Source organism: Scyliorhinus torazame, chromosome 1 (assembly GCF_047496885.1).
Source record: "Scyliorhinus torazame isolate Kashiwa2021f chromosome 1, sScyTor2.1, whole genome shotgun sequence".
In the NCBI taxonomy this organism is placed as follows: Eukaryota; Metazoa; Chordata; class Chondrichthyes; order Carcharhiniformes; family Scyliorhinidae; genus Scyliorhinus; species Scyliorhinus torazame.
Window position 1 is genome coordinate 138,025,024 of NC_092707.1, and position 27,081 is coordinate 138,052,104.

Genomic DNA, 27,081 nt, shown 5'->3' on the forward strand with positions numbered 1-27,081 from the left:
TGGTGATATGGTTTCATCGTTTGACAGACCGGGAGCGAGTCCTGCAGTGGGCGAAGAAAGAGCGGTGCAGTAAGTGGGAGAGCGGCGAGATCCACATCTCTCAAGACTTGGGTGCTGAGTTGGCGAGGAGGCGTGCGGGGTTCAACCGGGTTGAGGCGGTCCTCCACAGCAAAGGGGTGAAGTTTGGGCTCCTTCATCCAGCGAGACGCTGGGTAACATATCAGGATAGGCACCATTATTTTGATACGCCGGATGAGGCATGGCCATTCATCAGGCATGAGAAGCTGTACCTGAATTAAGGGACGGTTGTATGGGGGTGAAATGTGCGGGTGGGGTGGACCGGGGGTAAGATGGCAGGTAAAGCATAAGATTATTTGCTTGTCTGCTCCAGTTTGGTCTGTAGTCTTGTTGGTTGTTTTGTTTTTCAGGGGTTTGGTTTTAGGGGGCGGGAAACGCCCGGGACGGGTTGTCCGGCGCACGGGAAGGTTCCGGTTGGTGCTTACCCCTCTACCCTGTGGGGGAGGGGGGGGATGGCCCGAAGGAGGCAACATGTTTAGGGTCGGCATATAGGGGCGGGAGCGGCCGAGGTCAGCATGGCTGAGCTGACTCACGGAAATGTAGTGGGGGGGGAATCAGAGCTAAGCGGATGCTTGGCAGGGGGAGGGGGGGGAAGGGAAGGGGTGCTGCTGTGCTGACTGAAGGGGAGCCAGGTGAGGGGAATGGATGGAGAGTCGGGCTGGGGGGCTGCCTAGGGGAGGGCTGGAATCGGGAGGCAGGGGCACGTGGCTGGCCGAAAAAGGGAGATGGTTAGTCGGCAGGATGGGGGGGTGGCCAACCCCCCGACCAGGCTGATCACGTGGAACGTGAGGGGCCTGAATTGGCCGGTCAAGAGGTTCCGTGTGTTCTCGCATTTAAAGGGGTTGAAGGCTGACGTGGCCATGTTGCAAGACGCACTTAAAGCTCGCGGACTAAACGAGGCTAAGGAAAGGATGGGTGGGACAGGTGTTTCACTCAGGGTTAGACTCAAAGACCAGTGGGGTGGCAATTTTGGTTAGTAAACGAGTGGCATTTGAGGCGGGGAGTATCGTGGCGGACAAGGGGGGGGGGCGGGTACATAATGGTGAGTGGCAAGCTGCAGGGGGCCCGGGTGGTGTTAGTGAATGTATATGCCCCAAACTGGGACAATGCGGACTTCATGAGGCGCGTGTTGGGGAGGATCCTGGACTTGGAGTCAAGTAACCTGATTATGGGAGGGGACTTTAATACGATCTTGGACCCGATTTTGGACCGTTCCAAGTCCAGGTCGGGAAAGAGGCCGGCGGCGGACAGGGCCCTGTGAGAGTTCATGGGCCAGATGGGGGTGTGGACCCGTGGAGGTTTGCGCGGCAAAGGGCGAAGGAGTTCCCCTTTTTCTCCCACGTCCATAAAGTCTATTCGCGGATAGACATCTTTGTGTTGAGTAGGACGCTGATCCCGAGGGTGGAGGGGGTTGAATACTCGGCCATTGCGGTCTCGGACCATGCCCCGCACTGGGTGGACCTGCGGCTGGGGGCGGAGCGGGGTCAGCGCCGTCTCTGGAGACTGGATGTGGGGCTGCTGGCGGATGAGGAGGTGTATGGGCGGATAGGGCGGAGCATTGAGAACTATGTGGGAGCGAATGACACAGGGGAGGTAACGGTGGCAGTGGTGTGGGAGGCTTTGAAGGCGGTCGTTAGGGGAGAGTTAATCTCCATCAGGTCCCAAAGAGATAAGAAGGAGAGGGAGAGGCTGGTGGGATAGATACTCCGGGTAGACAGGAGATACGCGGAGGCCCCAGAGGGGGGGCTGCTGAACAAATGCGGGAAACATCAGGCGGAGTTTGATTTGCTGACGACGGGGAAGGCGGAGGCGCAGTTGAGGAAAGTGAAAGGAACAGTCTACGAGTATGGCGAGAAGGTGAGTAGGATGCTGGTGCACCAACTGCGCAAGAGGGAGGCGGCTAGAGAGATTGGGGGAGTGCGGGATAAGGAGGGCAACATGGTGCTGAGCCCAGAGAGGGTCAATGAAGTCTTCAGGGAATTCTACGGAAAGTTATACGAGTCGGAACCTCCTGGGGAGGGGGAAGGGATAGTTTATGGACCGGTTGAGGTTCCCGAGGGTGAAAGTGGAGCGGGTGGAGTGATTGGGGGGCCCCAATTGAGTTGGAGGAGGTAGTCAGGGGGCTGGCTAGCATGCAGTCGGGCAAGGGTCCGGGTCCGGACCGCTTCCCTGTAGAATTTTATAAGAAGTTCTCGAAGCTACTGAGCCCGCTCCTGCTAAGAACCTTCAATGAGGCAAAGGAGAGAGGGACCCTCCCTCCGACGATGTCGCAGGCATTGATTTCGCTTATCTTGAAGAAGGCGAAGGACCCGCTACAGCGTGGGTCCTACAGGCCGATATCGCTCTTGAATGTAGACGCCAAACTGTTGGCAAAAATTCTGGCCACCGAAATAGAGGACTGTGTCCTGGGAGTGATTGGGGAGGACCAGATGGGTTTCGTTAAGGGCAGGCAGCTGAACACAAATGTGAGGAGGCTCCTGAATATTATCATGATGCCCTCGGAGGGCGGGATGCGGAAGTGGTGGTTGCCTTTGACAGGGTAGAGTGGGAGTATTTGTGGGAGACTTTAGGCAGGTTTGGATTCGGGGAGGGATTCATAGGGTGGGTCAAGCTGCTGTATCAGGCACCTGTAGCGAGTGTGTCCACGAACCGGCTAAGGTTGGAGTATTTCAGGCTGCATTGAGACACGAGGCAGGGGTGTCCTCGTTGCTGTTTGCCCTGGCAATTGAGCCATTGGCCATTGCGCTCAGGACTTCAAGGGATTGGAGGGGGCTGGTGCGCGGGGGGGGAGGAACACAGGGTCTCCCTCTATGCGGATGACCTGCTGTTGTATATTTCGGACCCGTTAGAGGGGATGGGGAGGTCATGCGGATCCTGAGGGACTTTGCGAGCTTCTCGGGGTATAAATTGAATGTGGGGAAGAGCGAGCTGTTCGTGGTCCACGCTAGGGGCCAGGAGGGGAGACTGAGGGAGCTCCCGCCCAAGATAGTGGAGAGGAGCTTTCGGTACTTAGGGATACAAGTGGCCGGGAACTGGGATGCCCTGCACAGGCTTAACTTAACCCGGCTCGTGGAGCAGATGGAGGGAGAGTTTAAAAGGTGGGATATGCTTTCCCTGGCGGGGCAGGTGCAGACTGTGAAGATGACGGTTCTCCCCAGGTTCCTCTTCGTCTTTCACTGCCTCCCCATTTTCATCCCCAAGTCCTTTTTTAAGTGGGTGAATAGGATTGTTACAGGGTTTGTGTGGGAGAATAAAACCCCGTGAGTTAAAAGAGAATTCTTGGAGTGTAGCCCGGGTGGGGGGGGGGGGCTGTTGATATAATGTCATTGTGTCCCCCCCGAGGGAATGCGTTCAGGTACCTCCAGGTTCGGGACTTTCTTAGAAAACAGGTGGGGACATTTCCCCTGCTGCCCCCGCATAGGATCCAGGACAGGGTGGTGCCTGGCATCTGGGTAGGGGAGGGGAAGGTGTTGGACCATATATCAGGAGCTGCAGGAGGTGGAGGAAGCCTCAGTGGAGGAGTTGAAGGGCAAGTGGGAGGAGGAGCTGGATGAGGGCCTGTGGACCGACGCCCTGGGCAGGGTGAACTCCTCCTCATCATGTGCCAGGCTCAGTTTAATTCAGTTTAAGGTGGTGCATTGGGCGCATATAACGACGGCAAGAATGAGTAAGTTTTGTGGGGTGGAGGACAGGTGCCCGAGATGGGCAGGCAGTCCGGCGAACCATGCCCATATGTTTTGGGCATGCCCGGCGCTTAAAGAATTCTGGCAGGGGTCTGCGAGGGTGATGTCTAGGATTTTGGACACTCGGGTGAAGGCGAGTCCAATAGTAGCGATATTTGGGGTGTCGGAGGATCCAGGAGTGCAGGAGGCGAAAGAGGCCGAGGTACTGGCCTTTGCCTCCCTGGTAGCCCGGAGACGTTCTTGTTAATGTGGAGGGACTCAAAACCCCCGAGTGTGGAGTCCTGGGTTAGCGATATGGCGGGGTTCCTCAGCCTGGAGCGAATAAAGTTTGCCTTGAGAGGGTCCTTGATGGGGTTCTCCTGGCGGTGGAAACCTTTCCTTGACTTTCTAGGGGAGCAGCATCCTTTTGGGGGGGGGGGGGGGGCGGCGACGGACTGTTGATATAATGTACATTTTATAGGAAGACAACACCCACCTTTGTTTAATAATTCTTCTTTATTTTTATTATTATTTGTACTTCTATTTTTGTTTTGTAAAAACATTGTTTGGAAAAGCTTTAATAAAACATTTATTAATCCCCCAAAAAAGTGTGAACTGTAACTAACAGTTTTACTACGTTTTATACATGCTTATCTCTTTAAATCACTTAAATTGCAGGACCGTGTTGGAGGACGAGTAGCAACATTTCGAAAAGGAAACTATGTTGCTGACTTGGGGGCCATGGTTGTGACAGGACTTGGTAAGTTTTACATAACTTCAAAAACATACTTTTACATTTTTGCAAGGAGGCTAAGGGAGAAGAAATGGGAAAGGAGTAAGGTTTTCAAAAGCTCGATTGAGCTTGTACCATCAGATTCTCTTGAGATCACAATTGCTCTGTGCCTCACTCCATTCCTTTGTCTTTGTTCCATACCCCTATAATCAGTCTTTTAAAAAAAATCAATTGACCGAGCATTCATATCCCTATGGGAGAGAGAATTCCAGATTCCCATGATGTTTTCTGTGAGGTAGAAAGCACTCCCCGATCTCATTTTCGCATGGCCTAGCTATAATTTAACAATTATTTTTGCTGGTTTTCTCCATCACAGGAAATAGCTTCCCTGTACTGAGTTATCTTTTATCATTTTAAATATATCTATTAGATCTCCCTTCAATGTTTTAAATTTAAGGGAATAAAAACCAAACTTATTCAATCTGCCCTCCAAATTTACCCTTTCAGCTGTGGTGTTTTCTGGTGAATCTGCCTGTACCCCTTCCCTGACCAATATATCCTTCTTGAGCAACAGTGCCCAAACTAGACACAGTACTCCAAATTGGATCTAACCAAAGAAAATCACATGCCTTGTTCCTCTCTGATCTGCTCTTCTTTTATTCTCTCTTTTCCCCCTACCCTTTGAAAATAGCTAATGCAACATTTGTTGCATCATTGGTGCACCTTGGATATTTCCAGTATGATTTCTGAGTGACCATTCTTCATGTTTGAATGTCAGTAACTTATTTGGTCCTGGAGAGCTCATTTATGCTTTCGAGCAGAGGCGTTCGGATCATAGTCACAAGTGGGTACCTTGACTGCTTTGGTAATATGAGAAAGGAGATTTTTGGATACTTAGCCACGTAATTTGTGTAAAGTCTATTGGACACATTGTGTAGGGTATTTTTTATCTTTCAAATTGTGTTTCTCCATGTTTCACGAGTGTTTTTTTAGAAAATACCTAGGCTGTTATAATTACTCGTCCCATTATTCTGCAGGTGGAAACCCAATGGCAGTGGTCAGCAAGCAAGTGAACATGGAGCTGGCCAAAATCAAACAAAAGTGTCCCCTATATGAAGCAAATGGGCAGGCTGTAAGTCTCAAAATAATAGGTTCCGATTACAAGTATTGCACAGATTATGTAACAGTTAGACTTGCTTCACCTCATGTGGTGACAGTGGAATTTCTCTTTGATTAATGATCCTGTGTATTCTGCATTGTGGAGTGATGGGATGTTTTATTCAGTGGGTTCCTATCCCAGCATGCCACTGGGGAAGAATTTGATTGAATGACAAGTGCTTCCCTAGTGGGAATTGGGAAAGTTGGCAGCTCGTTACTTCCAAACGCAATCTCGCATTTTCTAGTGATTGGGTAAAGAGTCGAATTGATAGGCCAGAAGAGATGGTGCCCTACCTGTCATCTGAATAAAAGTGGTGTTGTGGGGAAAGAATGAGAGGGATGATCCTTGGTAAATATGCCTGCAAATAATCCCAAAGTTGAAGACTTGTACTGTAAAGAGCATTCAAGTTTTAACACTTGCCTGAACTTTGAGGCCTTTTGTTTTTCTGTAAATGAGACGCTTTATATTGATGTAATGAGTATACATTCTCCACCGCTTCGAGCAGACATATTAGTGTTGAAGTAAGTGGTTTACCCACTATTTGTGGCAATGATGTGGGTTGTGCTCCTCAAACATCAGCCTGCATGGTAGCACAGTGGTTAGCTCTGTTGCTTCACAGTTCCAGGGTCCCAGATTCGATTCCCGGCTTGGGCCACTTCCTGTGTGGAGTCTGCACATTCTCCCGGTGTCTGCGTCGGTTTCTCAGGGTTCTCCGGTTTCCTCCCACAAGTCCTGAAAAACATGTAGTGAGGTAATTTGAACATTCTGAATTCGTCCCCTGTCCACCCCAACAGGCGCCGTAATGTGACGACTAGGGGCTTCTCACAGTATCTTCATTGCAGTGGTAACTTGTGACAATAAAGATTATCATAAAATGCTCCAAATTGCCACTTTTGTAAACATACAAGATTTTCTGCAGGAAATGGTAATTTCTGTCATTTTGCCTTTAGCAAGGTGACCTGTGTTCAAGCAGATTTTAAGTTCATAAATTATTTAATTAGTCTTTGGATGATTTTTTCCTATGAAGTCGACCTGGTTTGTTCGTGAATGTCAATGTTTGCCTTTTGACTGCTTGATAAATTTGTTACCAAAGAGCAATGTTAAAAGTAGTTAATCCACAATGTGAGGTGGGAGCTTTTTTAATAATCTTTATTGTCATAAATAGGCTTACATTAACACTGCAATGAGGTTACTGTGAAAAGCCCCTTGTTGCCACATGCCGGCATCTGTTCGCGTACACGGAGGGAGAATTCAGAATGTCCAAATTACCGAACAAGCATGTTTTTGGGGACTTGTGGGAGGAAACCCGGAGCATCCGGCAGAAACCCACACAGACACGGGGTGAACGCACAGACAGTGACCCATCCGGGAATCAAACCTGGGACCCTGGTGCTGTGAAGCCATAGTGCTAACCACTATGCTACCGTGCTGCATAATTTATTCACGGGATTTGGGCATTGCTGGCAAGGCCAGCATTATTATCCATTCCTAATTTCCCTTGAGAAAGTGGTGGGAAGTGCAGCTTTGAACAGCTGCAGTCCATTTGGTGTAGATACACTCAGTGCCATTTGGGAGGGAGTTCCTGGATTTTGACCCAGTGACAGTGAAGGAACGCTGATATGTTTCCAAGTAGGGTACTATGTTGCTTGGAGGGGAACTTGCAGATGGGGGTGTTCCCTTGTCCTTCTAGGTGGTAGAGGTCAAGAGGTTTGGAACGTGCTGTCAAAGGAGGCTTGGTGAATTGCTGCAGTGCATTTTTGCCACTGTGCGTGGATGGTGGAGAGAGTGAATATTTAAGCTGGTGAATGGGGTGCCAGCCAAGCAGGCTGCCTTGCCTTGGAGAGTGGCAGAGGGTGACTGGTAAATGAAGTAGAATTTTTTTGGTGGAAAAGATTTGGTCTAGTCGACAACAGAAAACACCAATTTTAAATAAATTGAAGTTTACCATTGCTCACTTCCCCATTCTATTTGTTTTAATATTCTATGGAGTTTTTGAAATTCATTTGCAGGATGTTGTCATTGTTGGCTAGGCCAGCATTTATTGCCCATCCCTCGTTGCCGTTCAGAAGGTGGTGATAAGCCAGGAACTGGAGGGGATTGGTTCCGGGGCGGTGGGGGGAGGAACACCGGGTGTCGCTGTATGCCGATGAGCTGTTATTGTATGTTGCGGACCCAGTGGAGGGGATGGCGGAGGTCATGCGGATCCTTGGGGAGTTTGGGGACTTTTCGGGGTGCAAACTTAACGTGGGGAAGAGTGAGCTCTTTGTGGTGCACCCAGGAGACCAGGGAAGGAGGATAGACGAGCTTCTGCTGAAGAGGGCGGAAAGAGCTTTTGGTACCTGGGGATCCAGGCGGCCAGGAGTTGGGGGCCCTGCACAAGCTCAATTTGACGCAGTTGGTGAAGCAGATGGAGGAGGATTTTAAAAGATGGGATATGCTGCCACTCTCACTGGCGGGTAGGGTGCAGTCGGTTAAAATGACGGTCCTCCCGAGGTTTTTCTTTGTGTTCCAGTGCCTTCCCATTCTGATCCCTGAGGCCTTTTTTAAACGGGTAAGCAGGAGCATCATGGGATTTGTGTGGGCGAGTAAGACCCCGAGGGTAAAAAGGGTTTTCCTGGAGCGTAACAGGGACAGAGGAGGGCTGGCGTTGCCGAATCTATGTGGCTACTACTGGGCAGCCAATGTAGCGATGATCCGTAAGTGGGTAATGGAAGGGGCGGTGTGGAAGAGGCTAGAGATGACGTCCTGTGTGGGCACGAGTCTGAGGGCACTGGTGATGGCACCGTTGCCGCTCCCGCCGACAAGGTGCACCATGAGTCCGCTGGTGGCGGCGACTCTGAAGATTTTGGGGCAGTGGGCGCGTCATAGGGGTGAGGTGGGGGCCTCGGTTTGGTCCCCGATTCAAGAGAACCATTTCGAAGAATGGATGGGGGGTTTCTGAGCTGGCATTGGGCAGGGATTAAAAGATTGGGGGACCTGTTCATTGATGGGACTTTTGCAAGCCTAGGGTGGCTGGAGGAGAAATTTGCGCTACCCCCGGGAAACGCTTTTAGGTATATGCAGGTGAGGGCGTTTGTGAAATGGCAGGTGAGGGAATTCCCGCTGCTTCCAGCACGCAGGATTCAGGACAGGGTGATCTTGGGGGTACGTGTTGGAGAAGGCAAGGTCTCGGCGATTTACCGGGAGCTGGAAGAAGAGGAGGAGACCTCGGTGGAGGAGCTAAAGGGCAAGTGGGAGGAGGAGCTCGGGGAGGAGATAGATGAAGGTCTGTGGGCTGATGCCCTGAGTAGGGTTAATTCTTCCTCCTCTTGCACCAGGCTCAGCCTGATACAGTTTAAAGTTGTTCAGAGCGCATATGACAGGGGCGAGGTTGAGTAGGTTCTTTGGGGTGGAGGACAGATGTGGGAGGTGCTCAGGGAGCCCAGCAAATCACACCCATATGTTCTGGACGAGCCCGGTGCTAGATGGGTTTTGGAGGGGCTTTGCGAGGACTATGTCCAAGGTGGTGAACGCCCGGGTCAAACCGAGCTGGGGGGTAGCATTATTTGGGGTATCAGACGAGCCGTGAGTGCAGGAGGCGAAAGAGGCTGGTCTTCTGGCCTTTGCGTCCCTGGTAGCCCGGCGGAGGATTTTGTTACTGTGGAAGAATGCGAAGCCCCCTAGCGTGGAAGCCTGGATTAATGACATGTCAGGGTTCATCAAGCTGGAGAGGATAAAGTTTGCCTTGCGAGGGTCTGTGCAATCGTTCCTAGATTTTCTAGCGGAGCATTAGGAGGAGGTCAGCAGCAGCAGCAACGCCCGGGGGGGGGTTCCTACTTGTGTTTTTATTGTTATATGAGGGGTTATTGTAGTTTGGGAAAATTCTATGTATAATTCTTGCGGGTGGTGGTCTTATGTTCTAGTTTCTTTTTTCTGTAGGGGGGGGTTTTGTTGAAAATCTGTTAAATTTGAATGAAGACATTTTTAAAAATAAGATGGTGGTGATAAGCTGCCTTCTTGAACCACTACAGTCCCTGAGCTGTAAGCACACCCACGGTGCTGTTATGATATATTTCCAAGTTAGGTTGGTGAGCAAAGTGGTAGTGTTCCTAGGTATCTGCTGCTCTTGTCCTTCTAGATGGTAGTGTTTGTGGGTTTGGAAGGTGCTGCCTAAAGAACCTTGGTTAGTTCTTGCAGTTTATCTTGTAGATGGTGCACACGGCAGTCACTGCTCAATGGTGGTGGGGGAATGAATGTTTGTGGAAGGGGGAGCAATCAAACGGGTTGCTTTGTCTTGGATAGTGTCACGCTTCTTGAGCATTGTCGGGGCTGCACTTATCCAGGCAAGTGGAGAGTATTCCCTTACGCTCCTGACTTGTGCCTGGAGATGAGTTACTTGCCATAGGATTCCAAGCCTTTGACCTGCCCTCGTAGCCACAGTATTAATGTGGCTACTCCAGTTCAATTCATGATCAATGTAAACCCACCCAGCATGTTGATGTGGGGGATTCAGTGATGGTAATGCCATTGAATGTCAAGGGGATATGGTTAGATCCTCTTTTTTTGGACATGGTCATTGCCTGGCACTTGTGTGGCTCAATTGTTATTTGCCACTTGTCAGCCCAAGCCTGGATATATTCCAGTTCTTGCTGCATTTGGACATAAATTGTAAAGCCAGTAAGATCAAACTTTAAATTTGTGTTTGCTATTTTCGGTCAAGTTAATAGTATTGTAGTGAAGCTACTCTGACCATTGGCTAGTTCTATTGCTGTACTGTGTTTTGGTGTTGTACTGTTTGTTGACTTACACACATTGTATTTGTCTAGACTTACCAGAATCTAAGGAGTAAGATTCCATGTTTGGAAATCCACTGCTTTATATATATTTCCCATAGGGTGTTTTCTGGTTTACTGATGTGTTAGCCAGAAGTAACATGCATTATATTAAGAGTTTTGGACTTTCTGATATTCAATTTTATTGAGAAAATATTATAAAATTGCTGGTTAATTGTCATTATGGCTCTTGATAAACTGCTTCAAGAATTTCGACATTGAGTTTGCTCTGAATTTCGGGAAGGAATCTAGGACCTTGAGATATAACGGCGAATAAAGTCTTTCAGGATAATGAACTGACCAAAGATGATAGCAAGTGAATTTTCAGTACCATTGACTGAGTACTATACCTGGCCTGTTTAGTATGTAGTACTACAAATTGGTTCATTGCTAGGATATTTGCTCAGAGCCCAGGGATTGATATTTTTGTTGAGTAAATATGTCCTGATCTTGAAATAGCTAGTGCCCTGTTGGTGCTTCAGTTGAAGTGGACATTGGAAACTTCTGTCTGACTTGGGGAAGCTTGATACTACTGGACACAAAGTGGAAATTGTTAATCTTGTGCTGTTTCTCCTGGCTTGCAGTGCATTGTGCATTTTTGAAAGAATGAAAACTATGCATTATAAATGGGCTTTGAGCGTGGCTCATTCAGTGCCTACTCTTAGCTCTGAATCAGAAGGTTGTTTTTTTTTTAAATTTAGAGTACCCAATTCATTTTTTCCAATTAAGGGGCAATTTAATGTGGCCAATTGACCTACCCTGCACATCTTTGGGTTGTGGGGGTGAAACCCATGCAAACACGGGGGGAATGTACAAACTCCACACGGACAGTGACCCAGAGCCGGGATCGAATCTGGGACCTTGGCGCCGTGAGGCAACAGTGCTAACTACTGTGCCACCCTGCTGCCCTGAATCAGATGGTTGTGGTTTTAAATCCCATCCAGAACACAAGCAAGTTTGTAGGTTGATACTTCAGTGCAGTGCTGAAGGACTTTCAGATGTTCATGTTGACATGAATAATCCATCAGTGTGATTCTGGGAAGAGCAGTGAATTCTTCCAGTTTACTGCTGAAAATTCGTCTCTGAATGAAGGCTACCAAAAATAGATTAACTGCTCATCAATTCTCATTACTGTTTTGCAAGCAACTCGGCTACTTCAAGTTCTGATGATTGAGTAATTCATTGTGAAGCATTTTGAGCCACCCTAAGAAACACAAGGCATTGTATAAATGCAAGTTTATTTCTTTAAAGGTTGAACACTTCAAAATTGTGGCCATTGGTCAAGAGACTAATAACTTTTCTCTCCTTTTTTCCATGTCATTTCCTGATGTTTGGAACCTGATCCTAATGCAGGGAGAAAGATGCACCAACGTATGTATTTTTACATTTTCTAATGGGCATATGTTATGAAATCTCAGCAAGCAGGATGTAGTTATGGGGAATAGAAAAATCAGTTCAATTGTTTTGAAAGATGTTGGCACAGGGTTTCACAAACATTTTGAGCTGGGAAACCCCCAGGAGCATCGGGGAACCCCAAGCATTGTCGTAATGCTGACTCCTTTTTATTTTTAGTTGTGAAATAGGTGTGAACAGAGAAATCAAATGAAACTAGTGTTTTCTAGCTATATCTATGCATATCTTAGAATGAGGCATGCAGTCACATATGTTCACCAGCGACATGGGCCCCTCCCATTAACTCTTGTCCAAGCCAACCACCCATGTCACCTTAATATTAATCCCTGCTTTAGAAGTACCAACTTTAGCAGTGCGGAATCAGTTAAGAAGGTACCTTATTGAAAAATTACTTAAGACTTGGCTCGTCAATTTTAATGAGAGGAGTGGTGCTGGAAATCTGATTCTTCTATTGGACACACCCATGCACCTCTTTCTCCCTCACACAGACACTGATGTCTCTGATTGTGTTTTCGGGATCCTTAAGGGGGAGGGGGAGCAGCCCCAAGTCGTGGCCCACATAGGCACCAACGACATAGGTTGGAAAAGGGATGGGGATGTAAGGCAGGTATTCAGGGAGCTAGGGTGGAATCTTAGAGCTAGAACAAACAGAGTTATTATCTCTGGGTTGTTACCCGTGCCATGTGCTAGTGAGATGAGGAATAGGGAGAGAGAACAGTTGAACACGTGGCTACAGGGATGGTGCAGGAGGGAGGGATTCAGATACCTGGATAATTGGGGCTCATTCTGGGGTCGGTGGGATCTCTACAAACTGGATGGTCTACACCTGAACCAGAGGGGTACCAATATCCTGGGGGGGAAATTTGCTAACGCTCTTCGGGAGGGTTTAAACTAATTCAGCAGGGGGATGGGAAGCTGAATTGTAGCTCCAGTGTACAGGAGGTTGAGAGTAGTGAGGTCATGAGTAAGGTTTCAAGGTCTCAGGAGTGTATCGGCAGGCAAGAAGGTGGTTTGAAGTGTGTCTACTTCAACGCCAGTAGCATCCGGAATAAGGTGGGAGAACTTGCAGCATGGGTTGGTACCTGGGAGTTCGATGTTGTGGCCGTTTCGGAGACATGGATAGAGCAGGGACAGGAATGGTTGTTGCAGGTTCTGGGGTTTAGATGTTTCAGTAAGCTCAGGGAAGGTGGTAAAAGAGAGGGAGGGTGGCATTGTTAGTCAAGGACAGTATTACGGTGGCAGAAAGGACGTTTGATGAGAACTCGTCAACTGAGGTAGTATGGGCTGAGGTTAGAAACAGGAAAGGAGAGGTCACCCTGTTTGGAGTTTTCTATAGGCCTCTGAAAAGTTCCAGAGGTGTAGAGGAAAGGATTGCAAAGATAATTCTGGATAGGAGGGAAAGTAACAGGGTAGTTGTTATGGGGGACTTTAACTTTCCAAATATTGACTGGAAACGCTATCGTTCGAGTACTTTAGATGGGTCCGGTTTTGTCCAATGTGTGCAGGAGGGTTTCCTGACACAGTATGTAGATAGGCCAACGAGAGGTGAGGCCATATTGGATTTGGTACTGGGTAATGAACCAGGACAGGTGTTAGATTTGGAGGTAGGTGAGCACTGGTGATTGTGACCACAATTCGGGTATGTTTACTTTAGTGATGGAAAGGAATAGGTATGTACCGTAGGGCAAGAGATATAGCTGGGGGAAAGGCAATTATGATGCGATTAGGCAAGACGTAGGATGCATAGGATGGGGAAGGAAACTGCAGGGGATGGGCACAATTGAAATGTGGAGCTTGTTCAAGGAACAGCTACTGCGTGTCCTTGATAAGTATGTACCTGTCAGACAGGGAGGAAATGGCCGAGCGAGGGAACCGTGGTTTACTAAAGTAGTTGAATCACTTGCCAAGAGGAAGAAGGAAGCTTATGTAAAGATGAGACGTGAAGGTTCAGTTAGGGCACTTGAGAGTTACAAGTTAGCCAGGAAGGACCTAAAGAGAGAGCTAAGAAGAGCCAGGAGGGGACATGAGAAGTCCTTGGCAGGTAGGATCAAGGAAAACCCTAAAGCTTTCTATAGGTATGTCAGGAATAAAAGAATGACTAGGGTAAGAGTAGGGCCAGTCAAGGACAGTAGTGGGAAGTTGTGCGTGGAGTCCAAGGAGATAGGAGAGGCGCTAAATGAATATTGTTCTCCAGTATTCGCACAGGAAAAGATAGTGTTGTCGAGGAGAATACTGAGATACAGGTTACTAGATAGACGGGATTGAGGTTCATAAGGAGGAGCTGTTAGCAATTCTGGAAAGTGTGAAAATAGATAAGTCCCCTGGGCCGGATGGGATTTATCCTACGATTCTCTGGGAAGCTAGGGAGGAGATTGCAGAGCCTTTGGGTTTGATCTTTATGTCGTCATTGTCGACAGGAATAGTGCCAGAAGACTGGAGGATAGCAAATGTTGTCCCCTTGTTCAAGAAGGGGAGTAGAGACAACCCCGGTAACTATAGACCAGTGAGCCTTACTTCTGTTGTGGGCAATGTCTTGAAAAGGATTATAAGAGATAGGATTTATAATCATCTAGAAAGGAATAATTTGATTAGGGATAGTCAACATGGTTTTGTGAAGGGTAGGTCGTGCCTCACAAACCTTATTGAGTTCTTTGAGAAGGTGACCAAACAGGTGGATGAGGGTAAAGCAGTTGATGTGGTGTATGTGGATTTCAGTAAAGCGTTTGATAAGGTTCCCCACGGTAGACTATTGCAGAAAATACAGAGGCATGGGATTGAGGGTGATTTAGCGGTTTGGATCAGAAATTGGCTAGCTGTAAGAAGACAGAGGGTGGTGGTTGATGGGAAATGTTCAGCCTAGAGTTCAGTTACTAGTGGTGTACCACAAGGATCTGTTTTGGGGCCATTGCTGTTTGTTATTTTTATAAATGACCTGGAGGAGGGCGTAGAAGGATGGGTGAATAAATTTGCAGATGACACTAAAGTCGGTGGAGTTGTGGACAGTGTGGCAGGATGTTGCAGGTTACAGAGGGACATAGATAAGCTGCAGACCTGGGCTGAGAAGTGGCAAATGGAGTTTAATGCAGAAAAGTGTGAGGTGATTCATTTTGGAAGGAGTAACAGGAATACAGAGTACTGGGCTGATGGTAAGATTATTGGTAGAGTTATGGGCAAGGTGTTTTCAGAACCCCAAAATGTATCATGGAGTTCAACCAACCCCCCCTTTAATGTATTTGTTGCTTTTCCGAGCACACGGCTTGTTCCCTAGGTGTGCGATGAAAATTATGGACACGTGGGTTTTTAAACACAAAACAATGTTTATTCCATGAACTCAACTTAACACCTTGAATAAACATTGGATCTCTTAACACCCCTTACTTCAAAGGTAACTCCGAAAATATTACAAAAGTAAATAATCCCTCAAAATGTTCCTTCAAACTTCCAAGAGACTTAACACCTTTAACCAGAATCACATCAGGTTAAAGGCTTTGCTATTATGAGTTTAAATCACCCAACTGATCCAGAGATTGTCTTTCATGGCAGAGATCACAGCAAATCCAGCTCACTGCAAAACACAGATACTCCCCAAGCTCTTTTCCTCCAAACTTAGCTTTCTTCTTTCAAGCAGCACTCCCAGTTTCCTCCTCAAACTGGCTTTTTCCTTTCAAGCATCTCACAGCAAACTAGCCAGGCACCTTTTAGCTGCTCTCTCCCAAAACTGAAACTAAAAAACTAAACTGCAAAATGGCTGATCTAAAGCCCAGCTCCACCCACTCTCTGACATCACTGTTTTCTTAAAGGTACATTGATTAAACATCCATGTCTTAAAGGCACTCACACGACAGTAGTGTGGATGAGCAGAGAGATCTTGGTGTCCATGTACATAGATCCCTGAAAGTTGCCACCCAGATTGATAAGGTTGTTAAAAAGGCGTATGGAGTGTTAGCTTTTAGTGGTAGAGGGATTGAGTTTTGGAGCCATGAGGTCATGTTGCAGCTGTACAAAACACTGGTGCGGCCGCATTTGGAGTATTGCGTCAATTCTGGTCACCGCATTATAGGAAGGATGTGGAAGTATTGGAAAGGGTGCAGAGGAGATTTACCAGAATGTTGCCTGGTATGGAGGGAAAATCTTATGAGGAAAGGCTGAGGCACTTGAGGCTGTTTTCGTTAGAGAGAAGAAGGTTAAGAGGTGACTTAATAGAGGCATACAAGATGATCAGAGGATTAGATCGGGTGGACAGTGAGAGCCTTTTTCCTCGGATGGTGATGTCTAGCACGAGGGGACATAGCTTTAAATTGAGGGGAGAAATCCCGATTGGCGAAAAAGATGGGTGAGTGTCTTTGCATAGAGCATAGAACGTTACAGCACAGTACAGGCCCTTCAGTCCTCGATGTTGCGCCGACCTGTGAAACCAATCTAAAGCCTAGCTACAGTATTCCATTATCATCCATATGTTTATCCAATGACCATTTAAATGCCCTTAATGTTGGCGAGTCCACTACTGTTGCAGGCAGGGCATTCCACGCCCTTACTACTCTCTGAGGAAAGAACCTACCTCTGACATCGGTCCTATAGTTATCTCCCCTCAATTTAGAAAGAAAACCTTCTGATGAGACATTTGCATTGGCTTGAGGACCCTGATTTCGACATTCTCGCATGGTTAACAGTTCAATTTCCATGTGTGGCACATTCACAGTGAAACTTGCTCTTCCCACCATAAATCTGGTGGAAATGTACATAATCTGAATGGGGACAGATTATGCTGACACCAATGCGCCCACTGTAAGTGGTGAGGACCAATGTTCCCTCTAGTTGCACAGCAACACCCAAGTCCGTGTGCAGGCCGCATACAAGTAGGTAGGTTCTTTTTAAGATGCCACACGTGCGTGGCCGAGCAAAGAAAAAAATGACAGGCCATGCACTGCAAAAATTAAAAAATAGCTATGTTGGTGGCGACTGTATTTATTGTTTCACCTTCAGCATTCATTGGTCACCACCCACTTGGCCCATGAGAATTTTCTTTTGATGCTTGAGGGATTTCGAGAAGTCTTGCTTAGGGTGGAATTAGTTCTGAAAGCTTGGATCTCTGCTAACATATTACATTTGTTGACTTTTTTGATGCAGCACCCATAAGCACAAAGCACTGCTAAACCCTAATCAAAATGGAGGTATCGGTGTTACTGGTGCAGCTATTGTGTATTCTTGCATAAATAAATGATCCTTCCTCTGATGCTATAGGCAACAACAATATTTCTTCCTGTTTTTCAGGTCCCCAAAGAAAAAGATGAGATGGTAGAGCAGGAATTCAATCGGTTGCTGGAGGCCACATCTTACCTCAGTCATCAGTTGGACTTCAACTATCTGAACAACAAGCCTGTATCATTAGGACAGGCGTTGGAAGTTGTCATACAGTGAGTATTTGGTTGTTTTAATAAATTTAACACTCGTGCATGCATTCCTCCCTCACGTCATCCAGTCAGCCCAAATAACAATTATCCAAGATTATTTCTTGTCAACTATATTTTCAAGTCATCACCAATTAATAGTTTCTTCAGTGCGCAATACGTCTCATTGATATTGTGCATCTTATTTTGTTGGCATGCTTTTGGTTCAACGAAAAGATGTGTTTAAAAATGTCTAGTCTTTTAGAATCTGCTTTTCACCGGAAAAGAATCTGTTTTTTACCCCAGGTATTCTTCAATAATTATACAGCAGACAATGTATTTGGTTTAACGCAATAAATATTAAAGAAAGGTACTTAGATACATAGAACATACAATGCAGAAGGAGGCCATTCGGCCCATCGAGTCTGCACTGACCCACTTAAGCCCTCATTTCCACCCTATCCCCATAATCCAATGACCCCATCTAACCTTTTTTAGACATTACGGGCAATTTAGCATGGCCAATCCATCTAACCTGCACGTCTTTGGACTGTGGGAGGAAACCGGAGCACCCGGAGGAAACCCGCGCAGACACGGGGAGAACGTGCAGACTCCGCACAGACAGTGACCCAAGCCGGGAATCGAACGTGGGACCCTGGCGCTGTGAAGCAATTGTGCTAACCACTATGCTACCGTGCTGCCCAAGACACACCATCTTTCACAATATCCCAAACGGCTTTATAGTTGACAAGTAATTTTGAAGTATGTCATTGTTGCAATTATTAAGGTAATATAAATATAATCAGGTTTGTAACTCAATAACCCAAAGCATTGATTGTGTTAAAATAATAATTGGAAACCTTGTCAGACTGCAAGAGAAACATGTGAAGGATGAACAGATTGAACACTGGAAGAAAATAGTGAAAACGCAAGAGGATTTGAAAGAGTTGCTTAATAAGGTAAATTTGAACTTGGTTTAAACTCTATCTAGAAACTAGGAATGGGGAAAATAAATTGTATTTATTTTGACATTTTACATGAAGTTCCATTGTTTAGAAAGTTGCCAGTACTTGTTAAAGTGGTTGTAGCCTTATTCTGTATTTTGATTGTCTAAAGTACAGAGATGCTTTACGTCTACGCTAGATGAGAATGTTGGACTACCTCAAGTGTACTACTTTTGCACACCCTCGCACTATACCCAAATACTTAATATCTTTCTGCATCTAGCCTGCTCCACCATTCAGTATGATCATGGCTGATCATCCACTTCAATTCCTTTTTACTACATAATCCCCATGTCCCATTATGACATTGGTATTTCAAAATCATCTAATCTCTGTTTTAAATATACTCAATGACTGAGCTTCCACAGCCCTCTGGGGTACAGAATTCCAAAGATTCACCTCATCTTGGTACTAAGTGGCTTCCACCTTATTTTGAAATTGTGTCCCCTGGTTCTAGACTCCCAAAGCAGGGGAAACATCTTACTTGTAGGTACCATGTCTATCCTTTCAGTATTTTGTAGAGTTCAATGCGATCCCCCTCATTCTTTGAAAATACAGCCCCAATTTCCTCAACTCGCTTCAGAAGACGACCCCACCATCTTAGGACATTGATGAATCTTTGTTACATTCCCTTTACGGTAATAATATCCTTCCTAAGATAAGGAGACCAAAGCTGCACACACTACTCCAGGTGCCATCTAACCGAGGTTCTGTACAATTGAAGCTAGATTTAACTATTCCTGTATTCAAAATCCTCTTGCAATAATGGCTAACATGCTATTAGCCTTCCTAATTGCCTGCTCATAGAATCATAGAATTTACAGTGCAGAAGGAGGCCATTCGGCCCATCGAGTCTGCACCAGCCCGTACAAAGAGCACCCTACTGAAGCCCACGTATTTACCTATCCCGTAACCCAGTAACCCCCACTTAACATTTTTTGGAAGGGCAATTTAGCATGGCCAATCCACCTAGTCCACACATCTTTGGACTGTGGGAGGAAACCAGAGCACCCGGAGGAAACCCACGCGGACATGGGGAGAACGTGCAGACTCCGCACAGACCGTGACCCAGCCGGGAAGCGAACCTGGAGCTGTGAAGCAACTGTGCTAACCACTATGCTACCGTGCTGCCCTGTGTTGTACCTGCTTGTTAACGTTCAGTGCTTTATTGACAAGGACACCTTTGTACACTACTCTTTCTAATCTCTCGGCATTTAAGAAATACTCTGTACATCTGTTCCTCCTACCAAAGAGTAACCTCACATTTTATCCGCATTATATTCCATCTGCCATGTTCTTGCCCACTCGTTAAATTTATCTAAATCGCCTTGAAGCCGCTTTGCATCTTCCTCACAACACACATTCCCACCTAGCTTTTTTGGTCCCCACATCCAAATCATTGATATTTGTCTTGAATATCTGGGACCCAAGTACAGATCCTTGTGGTACCTCATTAGTCACAGCCTGCCAATGTGAGAACGCCCATTTATTCCTGTTCTGTTTTCTGCTTATTAACCAATCCATGTCAGTATGTTACCTCCCATCCCATATGCTTTAGTTTTGCTAACAACCTCCTGTGGGGGGACTTTATCAGAAGCCTTCTGAAAATCTAAGTATACTTTGTCGACCAACATCCCTTTATCAATTCTGTTAGTAACATCCTCAATAAACTCCAACATAATTTCCCATTCATAAATCCATGTTGACTGTGCCCAATCAGATCATTATTATCCAAGTGTCCATTTATCACATTCTTTATAACAGATTCCAGTATTTTTCTTGCTGCTGATGTAAGGCTAACAGGTTCTCTGATTTCTCTCCCTCCCTTAAATAAAGGGTTGACATTTGCTGCCTTCCAATCTGTAGGAACCATTCTAGAATCTGTAAAATTTTGCAAGATGATAACCAATTCATCCATTATCTATGTAGCAACCTCTTTCAACACACTGGAATGTAGAATATCCGGTTCCAATACTTGTTGACCTTCAGTTCCATTAATTTCTACAATACAATCTTCTTATTAATACTAATTTCCTTCAGTTTCTCATTTTCTCTAGTCTCTTGGATCCCTAATTCTGGGAGATTTTTTTGAATCTACCTCCGTTAGGAAGACACAACATATTTATTTAGCTTCTCTGCCATATCTCTATTCCCCATTATAAATTCTCCCGACTGCCTGTAATGGATCTTTTAATGTACTTCTAGAAGCTTTTGCAGTCCATTTTTATGTTTTTGCTAGTTAACATTTATATTCTACTCTCCCTTTCTTTACCAATTTCTTGGTTCTCCTTTGCTGTATTCTAAAATCATCCCAATACTCACGTTTACTAGTTCTGGCAACTTTATAAGCCTTTTCTTTTAATCTTATACAGTCCTTCACTTTTCGTTTTGGATTTTTGTGCCATGAAGGAATGTACCGTTGCAGTAAACTATGTAATAATTATTTAAAGGCCACCTGATGTACCATCACATGAGACTTGGACCCTCAACATTTAAACTTGGGCGAGAATCCTGCGAACTGAACCACTGCAAACATCTGTATTGCTTGACCTTGATTAAAAGTCCTTCCCCACATCCACTCATTACTCTTAGTAAGAAAATGTTGGGTGGGATTCTCCGTCTCGCCATTCACGTTCTCTGGCGTGGTGCACCTGTGCCGGCAGTGCGATCCTCCGTCCTGGCTGCCGGCCAATGGGATTTCCATTGTGGCCACCTCTATGCTGTTGGGAAATCCGCGGGCGTGAATGCGCTATTGGCGAAGCAGAGGATCTCGCCGACGGAGAATCGCGTCCGTTATTTATTCTTGTCAATGTACCATCATCATTGCAGCATTTCTTTAAATATGCATATTCACCACAGATGTGCTCTATGCTGAACATGGAAATTTAAATATTCCAAAACACTCACATTTAAAGAGAAGTCAATCCTTTGACATTGTGATTACACTTTATGTTAGGCTGCAGTACCATTTTCTACCCTGTGATGGTGCTGCTGACGGTCATTAGCGTTAGCATTGCAGACCTGATGTCCTGGTTGTAAATTACTGCAGTGTGTAAATGCTTGGTCCTATATATTGCCTGCCCGTAAATTTTAGAGATTGGGCCAAGTTGTTCTTGATTTGTCATCTGTTGTGGGACAAGTATTGAAATATATTGTTCAGAAAATCTGTTAAAAGTTGGAGACTGTTCTTTCATTATTTTTCAACTGCAATGGGCAATAACACTTTGTAGCATATACTAGCAGTCATGCAGCTATTTGACCAAGCCAACACTTTAAGAGCAATACATCCTTGTTAAAATCGATTGACTTTCTATCACTATCCTTTGTAATCCTTTCAGGGATATATGAAATAACAAATCCATAGTAAAGAGAAAAGGTTAATGCTTGGAATGAAGTCCCTTTTTCAGAATAGCTCTTGATGACAAGGGTCTACATTTAGATTTATTGTCACGTGTTCCGAGGTACAATGAAAAGCATTCTGCATACAGTCCAGGCAGATGGTTCCATACGTGAAAAACATCGGACATACAATAAATACACAATGTAAACGCATAGACATAGAGATTGGGTGTGGCATATGGATTGTAGTGCTACAACAGTAAAGAAGGTGCGTAGAGAGATCAGTTTAGTCCATAAGGGAGCCATTCAGGAGTCTGGTAATAGCGGCAAGATGCTGTTTTTGAATCTGTTAGTGCGTGCTCTCAGACTTTTGTTTCTTCTTGTCCGATGGAAGAAGTTGGAAGAGAGAATAACCCGGGTCGGAGGGGTCTTTGATTACGCTGCCTGCTTTCACAAAGCAGCGGGAGGTGTAGACAGAATCAATGGATGGGAGATGGGTGTGTGTGATGGACTGGGTGGTGTTCATAACTCTCTGTGGGTTTCTGACGGTCTTGAGCTGAGCAATTGCCACACCAAGCTGTAATGTAGTCAGATAGAATGCTTTCTTTGGTGCATCTGTAAAAATTGGTTAGAGTCGATGTGGAAATGCTGCATTTCCTTAGTTTCCTGTTGTGCTTTCTTAGTTGGAGTGTTGATGTGGGTGGACTAGGACAGATGGTTGGTGATTGATAAGATTCGTGGTGGAATTTGAAGCTGTCAACCATCACCTCGGCACTGTTGATACAGAGAGACGTGTGTATGACACTTGGTTTCCTGAAGTCGAAGACCAGCTCCTTAGTTTTGTTGGCATTGAGGGAGAGATTGTTGTCGTTACACCATGCCACTAGATTCTCTATTCCATCCTGTACTCTTGACTCATCTTTGTTTGACCCTCTATGGTCGTGTCATCAGCAAACTTGTAGATGGAGTTGGAACTGAATTTTGCCACACAGTCATGTGTGTATAAGGAGTATAGTAGGGGGCTATATACACAGCCTTGCGGGTCCTGATATTGAGGACTGTCGTGGAGGAGGTGTTGTTTATTCTTACTGATTGTGGTCTATGGGTCAGGAAGTCGAGGAACCAGTTGCAGAGGGAGGAGCCAAGTCCTGGTTTTGGAGTTTGGATATAAGCTTAGCTGGGCTTATGGGTTGAAAGTGGAGCTGCGGTCAATGAATAGGAGTCTGATGTAGGAACCCTTGTTGTCAAGATGTTCCAGGGATGAGTGTAGGGCCAGGGAGATGGTGTCTGCAGTGGACTGGTTGTGAGGTATGAGAATTGCAGTGGATAAAGGCAGTTTGGAAGTATGGAGTTGATGTGTCTCATGACCAACCTCTCGAAGAAATTCATTTTTTTTACTTTAAAAAAAAAAAAATAGATTTAGAGTACCCAATTCATTTTTTTTCCAATTAAGGGGCAATTTAGCGTGGCCAATCCACCTACCCTGTACATCTTTGGATGTGGGGGCGAAGCCCACGCAAACACGGGGAGAATGTGCAAACTCCACACGGACAGTGACCCAGAGCCGGGATCGAATCTGGGACCTTGGCGCCGTGAGGCAGCAGTGCTAACCACTGCGCCACCGTGCTCATGCCGAAGCACTGCATAATGATAGATGTCAAGGCCACTGGATAGTGGTCAGATAATACCATCCGATAATACCACCTTCATGTTCAGGTGCTGATACATTTTCTGCTTCTACGTTGGATTTGTGAAATGTTATGCCATTTCAAAATTATTTGTAGTTGTCCAGGCTTTTGTGATCCTGGATAAAGCTACTATGCTTCAGGAGTGTTAATGCAATTGTGTCGTTTGCAATATCACAAAATGCATAATTCCGTATTGTCTGTGGAGCGTGAAGTGTGCAGAAACTAATTGCAATTTCCATAATATCAACCTAAAACGTTCTGTTTCTTCTTTCCAAGTGCTGCCTGAACTGCTGAGTACTAACAGCATTTCATTTTTGTTTCCATTATAGATTAAAGGTTGTTTGTGTCGATAACATTTGGTAAGGGTTTTACACCGGATTATCTTATGCTTACCAGTGCTTTTCGTATATTTCTATCTTTGTTTTTTTTTACTCAGATGGTATCATTAAAAGAAAAAATAAAAGAATTACATCAGCAGTATAAAGAAGCCTCTGAAGTGAAGCCCCCTCGTGACATCACCGCAGAATTTCTAGTGAAAAGTAAATTGAGAGACCTAACTGCATTATGCAAGGTGAGTTTTATTATGTGGGAATTTGTATGGCAGTTTCAATAAACCTGAGGGGTGGGAGTGCGGAGAATGGGGAGGCATCCTTTTTTGCTTGCACCTCTTCTCTTGAAGCCCATAAAGCCTGGAATTTGATTTGACATGGAGAAACGGTGTAATGATCTGACTTGAATGTTATGCCATTTTTCTTTTAGTTTAGAGTACCCAATTCCTTTTTTTCCCCAATAAAGGGGCCATTTAGCGTGGCCAATCCACCTAGCCTGCACATCTTTGGGTTGTGGGGATGAGACCCACACAGACACGGGAAGAATGTGCAAACTCCACACGGACAGTGACCCAGGGCTGGGATCAAACCCGGGTCCTCGGTGCCATGAGGCAACAGTGCTAACCACAACATCGCCCGTGCCGCCGGAATGTCATGCCATTTTTTAAATGATTCTTTTAACTGCATGCAGTTTTGAAAGCTATGTGAAGGTGAAAATGGATTCTCATGGCATAGGTATAGTTTTGTACTGTGTTAAACAACATTTGTTGTTTGCATATCTGTTTGCATATCTTCTGCTTGTTTGCACTCAAATGTTGCCACGCCACTGGAGTAGTACATTGTATTCATGTATCAGTTTGCAAAGTGGTTGTAGTTATTTAAATAATTGTTCTTAACTTTAAAAACTAAAATATTTTGTTGCGTTAGTAATGGAAAATAGTAATGTTGCAAGCTTAGAAAGCTATTCCTAATATTAAGGTTCAGCCAACGGCAGCTTAGAAGAGTGAAAGCTATTTCTCAAGCCAGAAGTAGCTCTTTTTGAACTAGACAGGATATTACCAGCTAATCAAACACAAGAAGAAAGTTTCCAGTCACACATCTGAATAGAGAAGTTTGTCCTATAAATTAATATTGTTGACTTGTCTGTCCTGCCCATCCTCCCCCACTTGTAATCAAGAGACTGTCACTGCGACCAAGGAGAAACAAGAGAAGTGGAGAGGGGGTGGGAGCAGCAAGGGGCGATTGGAGTGGATGGGGGAATGGTAAAGGAGGGCATTCAGAGTGAAAAGGGTACTTCATGGGACGGAGAGGTGGGGGAACATTAGATGGTTCATGGAGAGGGGCGATGGTATCAGCAAGGGGCGATTGGAGTGGATGAGGGAATGGTACAGGATGGCATTTAGAGTGGATGGGGGACTTCATGGGAGAGGTGGGGGAACAATAGATGGTTCGTGAGAGAGGAAAAAGGGGGCACAGTATTGGGGAAAGGTGAATCCAGAGAATGGGGAGGGGTGGGGGTGCGGAGGTGATGGCATGGAAGAGGTTCTGTGGGTTCCAGGAAATGTGGAATGTTGGTGGGGGATAACATAGAAAGAAGAGGTATGATGGCAGATGATGTGAAAGGACGAAACAAATAGGGTGGGGGTAGCATTGGAAGGATGGAATGGCTTGGGATGGGATTTTTAAAGTATTGTGAAAAATTATTCTAATTTCATCGTAAATGTTTTGCAGGTTTCTGCGAATAATTATTCCACCACATGGAACATATTAATGCATTTGGTTCAAAGTAGTTATATTCGGAAGGAAGTAGGCTTGGACTGACAAATTTGCAAAAGGGAGATGGGGGTGACAGGTTCACAGAACATTAAAGGGTTAATAACAGCAGTGGACAAAGATCATCTAGTTCTCTGATTGATCACATTGCTAGAGTATAAAAGCCAAGGGTTGAAGCTGAGGCGAAGGCCTATCTAAAACCTTTTACAATTCCACAGTCAGATTACTTGCTGCAGTATGGGACTCTACACCACTAGAGGTATAGAGAGGCTTAAGAGAGGGTACAGCACAATTTCACTTTGCTGCCAGGCTGTGAGGAAATGGTGGAGGGTAAATGCTAACATGGATTGTGTGGCTGAATGGCCTGGTTCGCTACTGCTACTTCAATGTTATTAATAAAAGTACTTTCAAAAATAATATTTTACGGGCTTCTCCTTTACAGCCGAATCCAGACAGGAAGCTTTGCTTTAACCATGTGCAAGGAATTATTTTGTATAATCCAAACCCAGACCATAAATAGTTGGACTTGTGGCGCACTGGGAGTGCATTTGACTCCAGATCAGAAGATTGTGAGTTCAAATCACGTCAAGCTCAGAGTTTTTCTCAGGGTGGCACAGTAGCACAGTGGTTAACACTGTTGCTTCACAATGCCAGGGACAGGTTCACTGTCTGCACTTTCTCCCATTGTCTGCGTGGGTCTCCTCCGGGTGCTCCAGTTTCCTCCCACAAGTCCTGAAAGACCTGCTTTTTAGGTGAATTGGACATTCTAAATTCTCCTTCAGTGTAGCTGAACAGGTGCCTGTAGTGTGGCAACTGGGGGATTTTCACAGTAACCTCCATTGCAGTGTTAATGTAAGCCTACTTGTGACACTAACATTTGAATACAGAACAAACGGTTCCTAATTCTGCTTGGATTGGGTGAACATACAGTGCAGAAGGAGGCCATTTGGCCCACCGAGTCTGCACTGACCCACTTAAGCCCTCACTTCTACCCTATCCCCGTAACCCAATAACCCCTCCTAACCTTTTTTATTTTTTTGGACACTAAGGGCAATTTAGCATGTCCAATCCACCTAACCTGCACATCTTTGGACTGTGGGAGGAAACCGGAGCACCTGGAGGAAACCCATGCAGACATGGGAAGAATGTGCAGACTCCGCACAGACAGTGACCCAGCGGGGAATCGAACCTGGGACCCTGGTGCTGTGAAGCCACAGTGCTAACCACTGTGCCACCATGCAGGTCACATGTAGTGCTGGCATGGAAAATGAACCAATTACTGTCTGTGAACTAAAGGCCTATTTCAATGATTGGGTTAAGACCAGCCTTTGGGACAGAGCTTTATGCTGTTGTAGCTAATAGATTCCAGATTGAAATGGTTCAACTTTCTCTCATTTGGGATTCTCGACAGTCAGCAAAATCCATCTGTCTGGGCCGGGTTCCAACCCATTTTCAAAGGTGAAGAGGCAGAATTTTATCATACCATTCAGTAACATTAATTTCTTTACGAGATCATCACTTGACAAATTCATTTGATTTCAATTGTAACAGGAGTACGATGAACTCGCAGAAGCTCAAGTGAAGCTTGAGGAGAAGCTGCAGGAATTGGAAGCTAACCCGCCCAGGTAACCCACCCATTCACGAGCACATTTGAACTTATTTAAAATTAAATGTGAGTAGTTTACCAACATAATGTTGATTGTTT

At 45.6% G+C, this 27,081-nt stretch overlaps 1 protein-coding gene across 6 annotated transcripts in view; it reads left to right on the top strand.

The window, feature by feature from the left end:
* kdm1a (lysine (K)-specific demethylase 1a) overlaps positions 1-27,081 on the top strand; it is a 118,791-nt gene that overhangs the window by 18,623 nt on the left and 73,087 nt on the right. For all 6 annotated transcript variants that reach the window (XM_072500905.1, XM_072500906.1, XM_072500901.1 and 3 more), the window contains exons 8-14: positions 4,419-4,500; positions 5,511-5,605; positions 11,797-11,814; positions 17,128-17,270; positions 18,112-18,202; positions 23,711-23,845; positions 26,928-27,001. In XM_072500905.1, the coding sequence (XP_072357006.1) occupies positions 4,419-4,500; positions 5,511-5,605; positions 11,797-11,814; positions 17,128-17,270; positions 18,112-18,202; positions 23,711-23,845; positions 26,928-27,001 (638 nt within the window). The remainder of the gene's footprint in view (positions 1-4,418; positions 4,501-5,510; positions 5,606-11,796; positions 11,815-17,127; positions 17,271-18,111; positions 18,203-23,710; positions 23,846-26,927; positions 27,002-27,081) is intronic.